The sequence below is a fragment of the Falco rusticolus genome, chromosome 4, assembly GCF_015220075.1.
Source record: "Falco rusticolus isolate bFalRus1 chromosome 4, bFalRus1.pri, whole genome shotgun sequence".
In the NCBI taxonomy this organism is placed as follows: Eukaryota; Metazoa; Chordata; class Aves; order Falconiformes; family Falconidae; genus Falco; species Falco rusticolus.
The window spans coordinates 10,582,958-10,596,902 of NC_051190.1; the positions used below are offsets into that span (position 1 = coordinate 10,582,958).

General features: G+C 66.1%; 1 protein-coding gene across 1 annotated transcript in view; it reads left to right on the plus strand.

The window, feature by feature from the left end:
- The first annotated feature begins 810 nt into the window (after positions 1-810).
- The window catches only part of COL7A1 (collagen type VII alpha 1 chain), a 30,977-nt gene continuing 17,842 nt past the window's right edge, over positions 811-13,945 (plus strand). Inside the window, exons 1-48 of the mRNA XM_037387225.1 lie at positions 811-856; positions 1,841-1,931; positions 2,037-2,217; positions 2,294-2,453; positions 2,551-2,644; positions 2,730-2,888; positions 3,102-3,265; positions 3,364-3,493; positions 3,586-3,708; positions 4,285-4,434; positions 5,144-5,263; positions 5,380-5,526; positions 5,735-5,851; positions 5,927-6,076; positions 6,282-6,410; positions 6,499-6,645; positions 6,808-6,933; positions 7,005-7,148; positions 7,231-7,356; positions 7,430-7,576; positions 7,653-7,781; positions 7,864-8,010; positions 8,191-8,310; positions 8,397-8,543; positions 8,621-8,757; positions 8,837-8,963; positions 9,043-9,186; positions 9,258-9,418; positions 9,523-9,564; positions 9,715-9,741; positions 9,855-9,899; positions 10,084-10,176; positions 10,505-10,576; positions 10,887-10,922; positions 10,998-11,051; positions 11,282-11,350; positions 11,443-11,556; positions 11,872-11,898; positions 12,033-12,086; positions 12,199-12,261; positions 12,374-12,433; positions 12,584-12,619; positions 12,739-12,783; positions 13,159-13,194; positions 13,315-13,359; positions 13,481-13,516; positions 13,597-13,623; positions 13,724-13,756. Of these exons, the coding sequence (XP_037243122.1) occupies positions 1,850-1,931; positions 2,037-2,217; positions 2,294-2,453; positions 2,551-2,644; positions 2,730-2,888; positions 3,102-3,265; positions 3,364-3,493; positions 3,586-3,708; positions 4,285-4,434; positions 5,144-5,263; positions 5,380-5,526; positions 5,735-5,851; positions 5,927-6,076; positions 6,282-6,410; positions 6,499-6,645; positions 6,808-6,933; positions 7,005-7,148; positions 7,231-7,356; positions 7,430-7,576; positions 7,653-7,781; positions 7,864-8,010; positions 8,191-8,310; positions 8,397-8,543; positions 8,621-8,757; positions 8,837-8,963; positions 9,043-9,186; positions 9,258-9,418; positions 9,523-9,564; positions 9,715-9,741; positions 9,855-9,899; positions 10,084-10,176; positions 10,505-10,576; positions 10,887-10,922; positions 10,998-11,051; positions 11,282-11,350; positions 11,443-11,556; positions 11,872-11,898; positions 12,033-12,086; positions 12,199-12,261; positions 12,374-12,433; positions 12,584-12,619; positions 12,739-12,783; positions 13,159-13,194; positions 13,315-13,359; positions 13,481-13,516; positions 13,597-13,623; positions 13,724-13,756 (4,722 nt within the window). The 5' untranslated portion in view covers positions 811-856; positions 1,841-1,849. The remainder of the gene's footprint in view (positions 857-1,840; positions 1,932-2,036; positions 2,218-2,293; positions 2,454-2,550; positions 2,645-2,729; positions 2,889-3,101; positions 3,266-3,363; positions 3,494-3,585; positions 3,709-4,284; positions 4,435-5,143; positions 5,264-5,379; positions 5,527-5,734; positions 5,852-5,926; positions 6,077-6,281; positions 6,411-6,498; positions 6,646-6,807; positions 6,934-7,004; positions 7,149-7,230; positions 7,357-7,429; positions 7,577-7,652; positions 7,782-7,863; positions 8,011-8,190; positions 8,311-8,396; positions 8,544-8,620; positions 8,758-8,836; positions 8,964-9,042; positions 9,187-9,257; positions 9,419-9,522; positions 9,565-9,714; positions 9,742-9,854; positions 9,900-10,083; positions 10,177-10,504; positions 10,577-10,886; positions 10,923-10,997; positions 11,052-11,281; positions 11,351-11,442; positions 11,557-11,871; positions 11,899-12,032; positions 12,087-12,198; positions 12,262-12,373; positions 12,434-12,583; positions 12,620-12,738; positions 12,784-13,158; positions 13,195-13,314; positions 13,360-13,480; positions 13,517-13,596; positions 13,624-13,723; positions 13,757-13,945) is intronic.

Below are 13,945 nucleotides of genomic sequence, written 5' to 3' on the forward strand. Positions count from 1 at the left end.
CAGTTGGTGCCAGGGCAATCCCTGTACTTGAGCTATGGGTGCTGGGGTCCCACGTGATGGGTACCGTAAGCTGTGGGTGCAGGAAAGGTCCTGGGCAAGGCTCAGCCATCCTGCAGCCTCGTGGGAGCTGCGGTGGCATGGGGAGCAGCCCTTCGCCACCACCATCGTCCTTCCTAGGGCTGGTGCTCAGAGCCAGGCTGTAACCGGAGGGGACCAGGGGCTTGGGTCCCCGTGGCACCTCTGTCCAGCTCTGTCCAGGGCCGGGCAGTGCCCTGAGGTCCCTGGGGACGAATCCCCTCCAGATGGATGGAGGTGTGTGGCCGGCTCCTGGCTGGCAGGTCTAAGAGCCACTTGCCACGTTCCTGAGATGTGAAGGATGGAGATGCTGGAGGGAAAACCGCCTTGAGCCTCGCCGGTGCCCACTCAGCCCCACACCGAGGTCACACTGGGCAAGCCCAGCAGAAACCCTGGCCGGGGGTCCAACCCCCCCCTGCTCCATCCCCACCTCGGTGCCCTCCTGCCCCTGCCCAGGGCGCAGCCGGCGGCGGAGCCAGGGCTGGTGCTTTGGGGGGGAACAGCCCGAAAAGCCACTTTCCCCCCATCCCCGGGGAGCGGGTGGGAAAAGCCCTTTCTGGGGGGCCGGGCTGGGCGGGGGCCGCGGTGCTCCCGCTCCCCCCCCCGGCACCGCGCTCCGGGCCGCCCTCAATAAAGGGGCGGGAGCACCGGGGGCCGCTCCGCGCCGGCACCGCCTGCGCCCGGCTCGGCACGGCACGGCCCGGCACGGCTCGGCACGGAGCGGCACGGCACGGAGCGGGGCGGCACGGCCCGGCACGGCGCGGCCCCGCGGGGTTCCCGGGTGAGTGCGGGCGGTGGCGGGGGGCCGGCTGCGGGCGCGGGCCGCTGCGGAGCAGGACCGAGCCCCCCGCACGGGCACCCGTGGGCGCTCACCCGCCCTCCCGCGCCGGGGCGGCCGTGGGGGCTCGCACCTCCTGAGACCCAGCGCGGCCATCACCGCGGTGTCAGGCTGGGTGACCCCGCAGGCGTGTGCGTGGGCAGCGGCGGGGTGTGAGGGCTCACGGGCAGGGCTCACCCACCCTGGTTCCCCTGGAGCACCCCGCTTTGGCCACCCATCCCGGGGTGGTGGGGAGCCCCTGCAGGCTGGGGCGGCAGTGGGCAGGAGCGGGCAGGGTGGGCTGCTGCCGGTGCCGAGGCGTGGGGCGGGCGGGCGGGCAGGCAGCGCCAAGGGCTTGTGGAGGCAGAGCCCGCGCACACCCTGCAGCCGGGGCTGGCAGCCTCCCCTGGCCTGGGCACGGCTCCCCCGGGCGTCAGGCAGCAAGCGGGGCCGCGGGCCAGGCCTGGCCAGGCTGAGCCGGAGGGCTGGAGCGGGGCCAGGCACCGGCCGGCATGGGGCACGCACGCGACCGTCCTCCTGTACCCTGTGCCACCGCCAGCCCGTGCCCTGCCACGGGGCAGCTGCCGGCACCGCTCCCACCTGGCCGGACGCTGGCCAGCCGCTGCCCACCCGCCACTTTTTGGTGAGCCAGCAGACCTGGCCCGCTGGGTAGGGCACTGGGTGCTGCCGGCTGCTCCTCTGGCGTGGGGGACACGTGGCAGCGTGGCTGGGCACAGCCCTGCTGCTCCCCGCCCCGGCTCAAAGTGAGGACTCTTCCCTGCGCCGTGGGGTGCCGGCAGCCGTGCCCAGGGCAGTGCTGGCACCGTGCCCTCCCGAGGCTGCCAGGTGTCCTGGCACGGCACGGTGCTGGGACATCCTGGACCCAGCCACTCTGCCACCGCTGCCCTCAGAGGTGTGAGGCTGTAGTGGTAGCATCCTCTCCCACAGGCTCCCACGATGAGTGGCTGGCTCCTGCTCCTCGCCATGCTCCCTGTGCTCCTGGCCCCCCCGGCCGCCATGGCGCAGAAGAGGAGCCAAGGTGGGTGCTGAGCACTGGGTGTACATGATGGGTGGGGTGAGAGGGCCCAAGCACCACTGTGCCATGGAGCCAGTCTGTGCCCTGAGCACCATCGCTGCCCCGCAGCAGTGTGCGAGGATGTGCTGGAGGCCGACATCGCCTTCCTGGTGGACGGCTCATCCAGCATCGGCAGGAACAACTTCCGCGCCATCCGCACCTTCATGGACGACCTGGTGGGGCCCTTCGTGCAGGTGGTGGGTGAGAAGGCGGTGCGCTTCGCCGTGGTGCAGTACAGTGATGAGCCGCGGTGAGCCCCGGGGAGAGGGCATGCAGGGCAGCGGGCAGCAGGGCTGGGAGGTGACACAGCCCCGCACACCCCCCAGGGTGGAGTTCCCCTTCTCCCAGCACACCGATGGCACAAGCGTCCGGAGGGCCATCCAGCAGCTCAGCTACAAGGGTGGCAACACACGGACTGGCGCTGGCTTCCGTTACATCGCTGACAACTTCTTTGGCCCCTCGCAGCTCCGTCCCGGGGTCCCGCAGGTACATGCAGGGCAGTGGCCCTAGGGACACCCAGAGTGTGATGTGGTGAGTCCGCAGGCCCTGGTCTGGGTCTCATGGCTCTGTCTTGGCCCCGCAGATCTGCATCCTCATCACAGATGGCAAATCCCAGGATGATGCTGAGGGGCCAGCAGCAAAGCTGAAGAGCCAGGGCATCAAGGTCTTTGCCGTGGGTGAGCAAGGCTTCAGAGCTAGGCAAGGGGGTTTCCCGCCGGGTTCAGGGTCCCTGCCCTGACCCATCATCTCCATCCCTGCTAGGGGTCAAGAACGCCGACCACAAGGAGCTTATCCGTGTGGCCTCAACACCCACTGAAGCCTTCTTCTTCTACGTCGGTGACTTCAAGCTGCTGGGGACGCTGGTGCCACTGATGACACGCAGGGTGTGCACAAGCGCTGGGGGGACCCTGCGCATGCTGGGTATGAGCCCCCATCCTCCTCCCTGTGGGGTGCAGCTGCCAGCAGTGCTGGCTGCCAGGCTGTGCTCACCCTGGTTGCACCCTTCGCACCCATCCTCCCCAAAATGCCCTCCTGGCCACCCTGTCCCACTGGGCACGTGGCTGTGCCACCCTGGCAAGCTCTCCCCACTGCCCGATGCACCCTGGAGACTATGGCCCCTGCGCTCCCCTGCAGATGGACCGAGCCACACTGGTCCCTCCAACCTGGAGATCCTAGAGCGCGGCCTCGACCAGCTGCAGATCCGCTGGACGGCAGCCAGCGGCCCCGTCACAGGCTACCGGGTTCAGCGTGTGCCACTGACGGGGCTGGGGCAGCCCATCGTGGCGGAGAGGCAGGAGGTGAGTGCTCCCACCTGCCTGCTCAGAGTCCCTGGAGATCCCCGGTGGCTCCATGTGTGGCCAGGGGATGGTGAGGGGATAACGCAGTCCCTGCCCAGGTGAGACTGGGACCACGGGAGACGAGCACTGTGCTGCGGGGGCTGCGCATGGGGACGGAGTACCTGGTCACTGTCACTGCCCAGTACGCCAACAGCATCGGCGAGTCAGTATCCAGCCGAGCACGTACCCGTGAGTGTCCATGCCCACAGGGACACGGGCAGGTGTCGGGGGTCTGCGGCACACGGGACTAGGGGCTCATCCGTGGCTCTGTGTGCCCCTAGAGAGCCGTGCTGGCTCCCTGCTGGATTTCCGTGTGGTGGAGACCGGACCAACCTTCCTGCGTGTAGCCTGGCAGCCTGGCCCTGAGCCCCCCCAGGGCTACGGCCTCAGCTACGCTGTGCAAGGTGAGGGGACGGTCCCTATGAGGGGACAGTGCACAGCTCGGTGGGCCGGGCAGGACATGGCAGAGGGTGTGCATGCGTGGGGGTTGATGCAGGGGGTGCATGCCTGCCTTCACCACAGCGGCCAGCACTTGCGTACGGGCTGTGGGGCACCCGTGCGTGCAGAGGCGTGGAGGTGGCGTGTGTGTTCCTACACCCAGAGGCTTTGGTGCGCAAGGCTTGGGGCATGTGCTTGGGTGTGCACAATGCCTGGGGGCCTGGTGTGTGCCCCAGCCTGGAGCTCGGAGCATGGGTATACGTGTGCCCCCATGATTGCTGCGCATGGGGGGCAGGCGGCAGACCCCCGTCCCAGCCATGCGCTGGGCTGGAGCTGCACACCTGGCAGCCCCTCCTTGGCCCCGGGCACTCCGGTGGGTGCCCTCATCCTGGCTGACATCCCAGCCTCTCCCCATGCTCCCCACCCCTGGCACGGCCTGGCATCCCTGGGGCAGGGTGCCGTCCCACAGACACCCCTTCCCTGCCAGGCCCGGTGCATGCTGTGCCCCTGTGCCCACCTGCACCCCCCCGCCTCCCCTCCAGGAGCAGCCCAGGGTGAGGAGAAGAGCCTGGGAGCCAGCACACAGTCAGCCACGCTCAGCAACCTGCGCCCCGACACTGAGTATGTGGTAATGCTCCGACCCCGCTATGCACAGCAGCCCACCGTCCCCGCCACGCTCACTGCCCGGACACGTAAGCACCGCGCCTTGCCCTGGGCCCAGCCAGGGATGCAGACAGGTTCCCAGCACAGGGATGCCCCTGCAGTCACGATGCCCTATGGGGAGGGGGCTGCCTGGCCCATTGCTGCCTGGAGGATCCCAACAGGGATGCAGGCAAGCATGACTACAGGGTGATGCTGTGTGCTCCCAGGGGAACACAGTACTGTGCACTCTCAAGCTCCTTCACAGCCGTCTGGGAATGTTTCCACCAGAGCTTTCCCCACGTGATGTAAAAATGTCAACTGAAAAAATGCGGGGTTTTGTTTTTTATAAATTGAAGCACTGCGCTCTTCAGGAGGAAAGTGCGGTTTCCACCAGGAAAGAGTGTGGTGGAAAGCATCGCTGGGCAGGAGCGGGGGTGAGGCCCCAGGGCAACACCTTTGCAAGCCTCAAATTTTGGCAAACCAATTCCTTCAGCTGCCCCAGGCAGCCTTAACCCACAGAAAGTATTTAAGGCATTAAGAGGAAGGTGTTTGAGCTCCAGTTTGCTGGAGCTGGGGTGCTCTGAAGGAGCTGTGTGGGTGTGGGCTGCACTCGGTGACTTCAGTGCAGTTCAGCATCCATGAGCAGGGGCAAGGGGGCTTCTTACTCCTGGAGCAGGTGGGTTTGCAGGTGAAGGTGCTTCCCCCTGCCTCCTGCTCCACTGTCATGTAGGGGATGCGACAGGCACCTCTTGCCCACAGGGCGCCTGGTGGGCATGCAGCACTTGGCTGTCCACAACGTCTCAGCGCAGAGCATGCTGCTGGCCTGGCAGCCCGTTGGTGGTGCCACCGGCTACCGGCTCTCCTGGGCAACCCTCACAGGTAGGTGTCTGTCCCAGAGCTTGTGGCCCTTCTGGTGGCACCAGGGAGGAGAGACGTGGGGGTGGTGGCACCCATTGCCTGGACCCCCCATGGGACTGCTGTGCCGGCTCTCACAGGGCAGGACAGGCATAGGGTGGACCTGGATTCTGGGCGGACGTCACACGCGCTGGGGGGGCTGCAGCCCAACACTGACTACGTGGTGACGGTGGCCCCACTTTTTGGGCAGCTGGAGGGGCCCACAGCCACTGTGCGGCAGAGGACGGGTAGGTGACGGGTACGGGTGGTGCCATCCTGCCTCTGGCTTTACTTACGCTGCCATTACCATGGGATGGGGTGGCAGCCATCCCCTGTGGCCCCACACCATGGTGATGCTCCCTACCCTGCCATGTGCGGGGGCTGGGGACCTGCTATGGTGGGTGGCTGGTGGCAGAGTGTCACAGGATAGCCTGGCCCACGGGATCCCTCTTGCAGAAGTGGGCACAGAGCAGACACTGCGGACCAACATCCTGGGCCCCACGTCCATCCAGGTGCTCTGGACCAGTGCCCGTGATGCCCGTGGCTACCGCCTGGAGTGGAAGAGAGCCACAGGTGGGATCAGGGTGCCCAGTCACCCTTGTGGACCCCCTATGCCAGCAGCCAGCAGTGACCTTCCCCTCCCCACAGGACTGGAGCCCCCCAGGACGGTGTCCCTCCCCAGCAGCACCAACACCTACCAGCTGACGGGGCTGCAGCCAGGCACTGAGTACCGCATCACCCTCTACACCCTCTATGATGGTGGTGAGGTGGCCACCCCCGTCACCACCTTCCAGACAGGTGAGTGACTACTGTGGGTCCATGGGTTGTCCCCCACCCTCCCGAGCCACTGGGATGGAGGAACATCTCACGTGGCATTGGTCAGCCTGGGGACCCCTTTGGTTGTGAGCCCCTCCTGGTCTCTGGTCACTGCCGAGGGTGAGGATGGGAGATGTGCTGTCTGGGCTGTGCAGCTCCAGCTGTGCCTCACCGTGTCCCCTTGCAGGTGTGGAGGCACCTGTGGGTGCCGTGTCGGACCTGCGGCTGGTTGAGGAGTCGGGCAGGTGGGTGCGACTGGGCTGGACTGGTGTTCCTGGTGCCACGGAGTACAAAGTGGTTGTGCGCAACAGCCAGGGTGAGTCTGTGGACAGGGGCGGGGACAGCACCCAAGGGACCCTGGCTGGCTGGCGCTGAGGGTCCTGTGGCTGCCCTGCTCCCGGCAGATGGCACGGAGAGGACAAAGCGTGTCCCAGGCAGCCAGACAGGGCTGGAGCTGGGTGACCTCCAGGAGGGCATCGCCTACCTGGTGCGTGTCTCAGCACTGGTGGGCAGCCGTGAGGGCAGCGCCGCCACGCTCACCGTCCGCCTCAGTAAGTCCACATCAGGGTTTGGTGCTGTGAGTCCCGGTACTGTGTTTTCTCCCCCGGCATGCATTTGCCACCTATCCCCCTGCAAGCGCTCAAGGTGCCAGGGTGGCCGAGGGCCCCCCCGGGCCCCCCAAGGTGACGCCATGGTGCCGTGGGGTGGTGCAGAATACCCAGCTGTGGGCAGCATCTCGGAGCTGCGTGTGATGGAGGCCGGGCCCAGCCAGCTGCGGGTCACCTGGCGAGGGCTACCAGGTGCCAGCAGCTACCTGCTGACGTGGCGAGGCAGTGACGGTGAGCATGAGGACCGTGGGGTGCTGCAGTAGAGGTGCTGGAGCCCTTCCCATCCTGGCCGTTTCTCCTAGGTCTGGATCAATCCCGCTTTCTCCCTGCCGACCCCACCACCTTCACCATCGAGGGGCTGCGTGCTGGCATTGTCTACACTGTTGGTGTCACAGCTATTGTGGATGGCCGTGAGGGCAACCCTGTCACTGCCACGGGGCGGATAGGTGCGGTGTCCCCCCACCTGTCAGTGCTGGCTGGTGCCGCTTGCTGTGAGCCCAGGTGACAGGGGTCCTCTTGGTGTCACAGCACCTGAGCAGGTGGGGACAGTGTCTCAACTGGAGGTGCAGGCATCCAGGAGCAATGTTGCCCGTGTCACCTGGGTTGGTGTGCCAGGAGCCACTGCCTACCGCGTGGTGTGGAGCCGCAGGGACGGTACTGTGGGACAGCATCAGGGGTGGGCTGCGAGGGCAGCAGGGTGGGGGCCTGACACTGCGGTCATTGGCAGGGGGCTCGGAGACCAGCCGGCGGGTTCCCGGCCACATCAGCTCTTTTGACATCCCTGACCTGGAGGGAGGTGTCTCCTACACTGTGAAGGTGACAGCGCTCGTAGGCAACCGTGAGGGAAACCCTGTCTCCATCATCGTCACCACCCGTGAGTGCTGGGGTGGGGGGCAGCATCCAGGGTGGCACCAGGCACCCTGCCCCTAATGCCTGTCCCTGCCCCGCAGCGGAGGCAGCCCCACTGCCCCCTGTCAGCAGCTTCCAGGTGATGGAGGCCTCGGAGCACCGCCTGCGCCTGGCCTGGGTGCCAGTGGCCAGCAGCGCCGGGTACCGCCTTGTCTGGCGCCTGGCTGAGGGTACGTGTGGCCGGCTGGCACCCCTGCCTCCCCCGCAGCCCCCGCGTCACACCCCCTCACCTCTCTCTGCCCCCCTGCACAGGGGGGCCCCAGCGCAGCCAGCAGCTCCCGGCCACCACCAGCTCCTACGACCTGGGCGGGCTGGAGCCAGGCCGGCGCTACCACATCAGCATCACCAGCCTGGGCAGTGGCCGGGAGAGCGAGCCAGCCACCATCACTGCTGTCACCAGTAAGGAACTGCATGGAGCTAAGGGGACGCTGGACCCCTGATGTGGGGCTGGAGCCCAGAGGGGCATCCAGGGACCGGGCTGTCCCAGCCTTAGGTTGGGGAGGGTGGTGGGTGGGGAGCTGGGGGGGGGGGGGGTGGCTGTCCCATGGGGCCAGGACACCCTTTCCTCTTCCTTGGCAGCTGCCCGGGGCCATGTCACCAACCTGCGGGTGACAGAGGTACAGAGGGACTCAGTGACACTCACCTGGACCCCAATTCCTGGCGCCTCTGGCTACATCCTTTCCTGGAGCCCCCCCACAGGTGAGACGGGTGGGTGGCCCCGGGATAGGGGGCAGCATCCCTGCAGGGTCTCAGTGTCCCCCCTGACTCTGTCCCCTGGGTGGCAGCTGGTGGGGAGACAGGGCAGACGCTGTCTGGTGCTGCCAGCTCCCAGCAGGTTTCTGGGCTGCGCCTGGGCCAGCGCTACACCTTCACCCTTCGTCCGCTCCTGGGGAGCGCGCCGGGCGCCGAGACATCTGTCACCGAGCGCACAGGTATGGTGGGGTCACTACAGGGATGGACTGGGCTTATCTCTGCTCTGGTGGCAGCTTCACCCCTTCCCTGCCTGTAGTTTGCAGGGATGCCCGTGGTGACATTGTGTTCCTGGTGCACGGCACCCGTGACAGCTCCTCCGGTGCCGATGCTGTGCGCACCCTCCTCTCCAACACGGTGTCTGCCCTGGGGCGCCTGGGCCCTGAGGGCACCCAGGTAGGGGGCTGCTGCATGGGCAGGGGGCCTGGGTGTGCGGGCAGGCAGTGGTACCCACTGCTCCCCTGCACCCTTGCAGGTGGCTCTGGCCACGTACAGCTACCGCAGCCTGCCCTGGCTGCTCCTCAACCGCTCCAGTGACCTGCCCGCTGTGCTGGAGCAGATCCGCACCATGCGCTATGAGGAGCCCAGCGGCAATGCCATCGGTGAGGTGCGGCACTGGGAGCCAGGGTAGTGGTCGGTAGGATCCTGCTGACTGTTCTCTTCCTCCTTCTCCCTCCCTAGGGGCAGCCATCACCTTTGCCAGGACCTACCTGCTGAGCCCGGGTGCAGGGCGCCGGTCCAGTGTGCCAGCGGTGCTGGTGGTCCTGGCTGATGGCCCTTCTGGGGACGATGCCATTGCTGCAGCCAGGGACGTCAAGGCTGGTGGTGAGGATGGATAGAGTCCCAACAGGGTGTGCAGGGAGTTCTGCGGGGTGCTGAGGGTGCTCTTGGTTCAGGAGTCCGGGTGCTGGCGGTGGGCTTGGAGGGGTCAGACCGAGAGCAGCTCCGGCGCATGGTCACTGGTGAGGACCCGCGCTACATCTACAGTGATGGTGGTGCCCTGGCAGAGCTGGAGGGAGAGCTCACCGACGACCTCTGCACCATCATCTCCACCAGGGTAAGGGGCCAGGGTGCCCCAGGGGGCATGAGGGGGAGCAGCCTCATGGGGGTCAGGAGCTTCTCCTGCTCCTGGGTTCATATGGGCTTCTCTTGTCTTGCCAGCCGGAGCCCCAGCCGAAGCCCTGCACAGTGCAGTGCCCCAAGGTGAGCATCGCCACGCTGTGCCGTGCTGCGCCATGCCGTGCTGCAGCACAGGGGCTCAGCATAGATCAGGGTCCCCCCAGATGGCAGCAGCGCAGTAGGGAGCCGAGCATGGGGGTGCAGCCCTAACCCCTTCCCTCTGTCTTCTTGCAGGGCGAGAAGGGAGACCGCGGCGAGGCAGTGAGTGCTTTGGCATCCCCCCCCAGCTGGTGGCACGGGGTGGGGGCTGCCTTCCCCAAACCCTGCTGATGCTAGCCTGCGGGGGATGCTCACCGCTGACTTTGTCTCTGCAGGGACCACAAGGACGCACGGGGCCACCAGGCCCCCCTGGCGAGCCGGTAATACCCTGATGGGGGGGGAAATGGGGGCAGTTCCCTGGTGGGGGGCAGCAACAAGGTCCCTGGGTTCCCTTGTCCTGCCGGCAGGTGGGTGCGGTGCAGGGACCTATCCAGCCCTTGCTACAGGGATGGATGGGACCATCCCTTAGCCACCACCCGCCTGTCCTCTCTGCTGTCCTTCCAGGGCCGCCACGGGCTGCCTGGCCCTCCAGGACCCCGGGGGCCACAGGGTCTGCCGGGAGAGAGTGTCGAGCGGCCGGGCAAGAAGGGGGACAGGGTAAGTAACTCCAACCCCCTCACCCAGGCACCCCAGGATCCCCAGGCATAGTGATCTGGCCCCACAGGGCCTCTCTCTGCCTCTCGTCCCTCCCTTCTCCTTCTCGTCCAGGCTGGAGGAGGGATCCCCTTGGAGACCCCTGGTCCAGCCCCACACTGCTCCCTCACACTCCGGCTCAGCACACAGGGGAAAGGCACCCTGGGACCTGGCTCAGCCATGGGGCTGTTCTGGGCTCCCAGTGCTGGGACCAGCACTGCCTGGGGCACTGCGGGGGTCTGGCAGTGCCAGGGTCCACCAGGTGCTGGTATGACGCTCTTCCCTCCTGCAGGGGTTCCCCGGAGCTGATGGGACACCGGGAAGCCCTGGCCGCCCTGGGAACCCTGGATCACCTGGGCAGCCGGTGAGTGGGGATGTTCCTTGGTTTTGCTGCTCCCGGAGCCTACCCTTTCCCTGTGCCGGTGTGGCTCTGTAGCTGGCAAGGTCACTGCTGTCCCCTGTGTGTGTGTCCCAGGCCAAGTGTACTGGGCAGGGACTGTCAATCCCTGCTTTGGCTGGAGCCCCATCCAGCCCCATCCCATCCCATCCCATCCCATCCCATCCCATCCCATCCCATCCCATCCCATCCCATCCCATCCCATCCCATCCCATCCCATCCTCACTCCCTTGGCTGGCAGGGATACACACTTACATCCTGAGCTGTTGTTTTCCAGGGTACCCAGGGCATCCCTGGCCCCCGAGGGGATCCTGTGAGTATGGCCCCAGCCCTCCCCAGCCCTGCTCCCTGTACACACCCCCTCCTCACTCTTAGCTTTCCTTCCCAGGGGGCACGGGGGCCAATGGGGCTTTCTGGCCCGAAGGGGAACAAAGGCGAGCCGGTAGGTGATGGGCGTGGGGCTGCCCTGTGGGGGTCCCTGGGGAGCAGCGGGGACCCTGATGGGCATACCTCAGCCCCTGGCATCTCCTGGTCCTTGGTGTCTGGGTGACCTTGGAGTCTCCCCATCTACCTGATGGGCCCCTGGCCTTGTGGCACTCTGGCCCCCATCCTGCACGGGGCACACAACAGGGCACATGGGGACACTGATTTTTCCTCTACCTCCTTGTGCAGGGAGAGCCCAGAGTGATTGTGGATGGAGCACAGGGACTGCCAGGCCAGAAAGGGGAGCCGGGCACACCGGTAGGTGTGTGGGTGGTGATGCCAAAGGATCTCTGCCAGCACTGCCAGGCCGTGCTGCAGCCCCAGCTTAACAGAGCATCTCTGTCCTCTAGGGCAGCCCTGGCCCCCCTGGGAGCCCCGGCCCACAGGGGCCCTTTGGTGATCCAGGTCCCCCCGGTCTGCTTGGACCCATGGGGCCACCAGGACCTCCGGGAGAGTTTGTGAAGGTACATCCCCTGCAGGTGCTGTGTGGGGACAGCTGGGGGGACGTGTGGACAGATGGATGGAGGAACAGCCAGCAACCTGAAGCTGCTCCCTCGTGCACTCCTCCTGGTCTCACTCGTGGGCTGTGCCCCCACCAGCTGTGCCCACGCACACTTACATATGCATGAGCTGGTGCTGGGCAGTGTGGGGAGAGACGCGTGGCTTGCATGTACCCCAATACCACTGATGATGGGCTCTGTCCAGCACGTTCCCCGCCTGTTCACGGGGGCATAGGAAGAGCCCAAACCTGCCCTTACTTGCTTTTTTTGCCCTTGCAGGGGGAGAAGGGTGACCGAGGAGAAAGGGTGAGTGGCTCTGCATTTCCCTGGTTCTGCCCTCCTGGATGGAGGTCCCTGAGGGCTCTGCAGCCCCTCCAGGGTGCTGGGAAGGACTGAGCTCCCTGGGGCTATCACGCAGGAGCTGATGCCTGTCTCTGCAGGGCCCCCCTGGACTTGTGGATGGGGCAGTGCCTCGAGGGGAACCCGGCCCTCCGGTGAGTTGGGCCCCCAGGCCAGCAGGGATGGCAGAGGGGAGCAGGGCCATGGCAGCCATGTATCCCTGGGGATGAGCTGCATCACCAGGGGCTAAGCTGTGCTCTCTTGCAGGGCCTGCCTGGGGACCCTGGGCCCCGGGGACCTGCTGGGTCCCCTGGCCTGAAGGGAGAGAAGGTAAGAGGATGGTGGAGATGCTCTGTCCTGGGGCTTGGACCCCACACCGCTCTCCAGTGGGGGTGCCAATCCCCATCTCACGGGCATGGCTGTTGCCTTTCCTAATCCCTAGGGTGATGGCAAAGAAGGTTTCCCAGGGCCACCTGGCCGCCCTGGGGACCCAGGAGACCGGGTGAGTTTCCCGAGAGAAGGTAAGGCGGGCTAGAGCTGGCCTCACCAGCAAGCCAAGCCCGGACGGCACCCTGGAGGACTCCTGCTCCAGACAGCCTGGGCATTGACCCTGCCACGCTGGAGGTGACATCTTCTCCATCTTCCTTTGCAGGGCCCTCGGGGACCACCAGGGGAGCAGGGCAGGAAGGTGAGTGGTGCGGGGACTGAAGGGGTGCTCTCGCCTTGCCTTCAGCGGGTTCTGTGCCAGGACCTGCGCCATTCCCTGCAGGTCCTGCTGCCCCTGACCCCATATTCCTCCTGTGCCAGGGAGACCGTGGGGCGCCGGGTGAGCTGGGAGAGACGGGCGAGAAGGTGAGACAGTGCCGGAGTGAGACTGTGCCATTTGGCAGCATCGGCGGGTCCTGATGTTCCTGTGGCCCTGGTTAAGGCTGCACTGACCCTCAAATAAAAAAGCCTAATCCATTGTAAATATGCAGAAGACACTCAGTTCTATTACCACCCACTGCTTGTTACTTTCATTCAGTTTTTAAGGAGTCTGCCTCTGAGGTATGGTCTCTAATCACAATTACAGCGCTGGCTGTGCCTGGGGGTTGCTGTCAGACCCCAGTGATTTTGGATGGGATTCGGGGCTGGGCCCGGAGGGCTCTGAGGCGGTGCGTGGGGTGGGGGCAGTGTGGCGTGGCGGGAGGAAGGCTCCCTGAAACCCTCCTCTGCTTTGTTCTGCAGGGGGACCGCGGCGTGCCAGGCCCCGAGGGAGAGAAGGTAGGTGGGCTGAGGTGGCTGCAGCCACACCGGGGTGATGCCTGTCCTGCCCTGCAGCAGCTGCCCTGCCATGGGGTGGGAGGATGCCCCTGACACCTTCCTCTTCCTCCCCTCCTCTAGGGTGAGACAGGAGCCCCAGGGCGCCCAGGGCCATCTGGCAGAGAGGTGAGTTGGGGTAGCAGCTGTGGTGATGAAGACCCAGCACCCTGGGACTGGGGGGGCTGCCATGCCCTGGGTGCGCATCCCCAGGCACCACCAGCCCCTGAGGTCTCTTCTTTCACCACAGGGAGGTCCAGGACCAGCCGGCCCCCGGGGGGAGAAGGTGAGGGCAAAGCGGGGCCCTAGCAGGGTGGCAAGGGGCTGTTGGGGAAAGGGCTGGCAATGACACCTGTCTCTCTGCAGGGCGATCCAGGACCACCTGGCAAGCCGGTAAGTGATGCTGCCTGGCAGGTCCCCCTCTGCCTGTCCCAGCTCTGAGACAGGGATCCGTGGGCAGTGCCCAGCATGGTCCCCTCTGCTTCTCCCCCAGGCTCCCAGTGTGGCCAGTGTTGGAGGAGAGAAGGTAACCCTGCCCCAGCTGTGCCCCCCAGCCCTGTGCTGGTGCTCCCTGGGCATGGCTGTGGGCTGGGGAGGGCGTTTGCACAGATGGCCATCAACACGAGGGGATGCCCATGCTGGTCCCTCAGCCTGGCTGTCTGCAGCTGTAGTGGGAGGAAGGGGGGTGGTTTGTGGGGGCTGACAGTGCCATTTC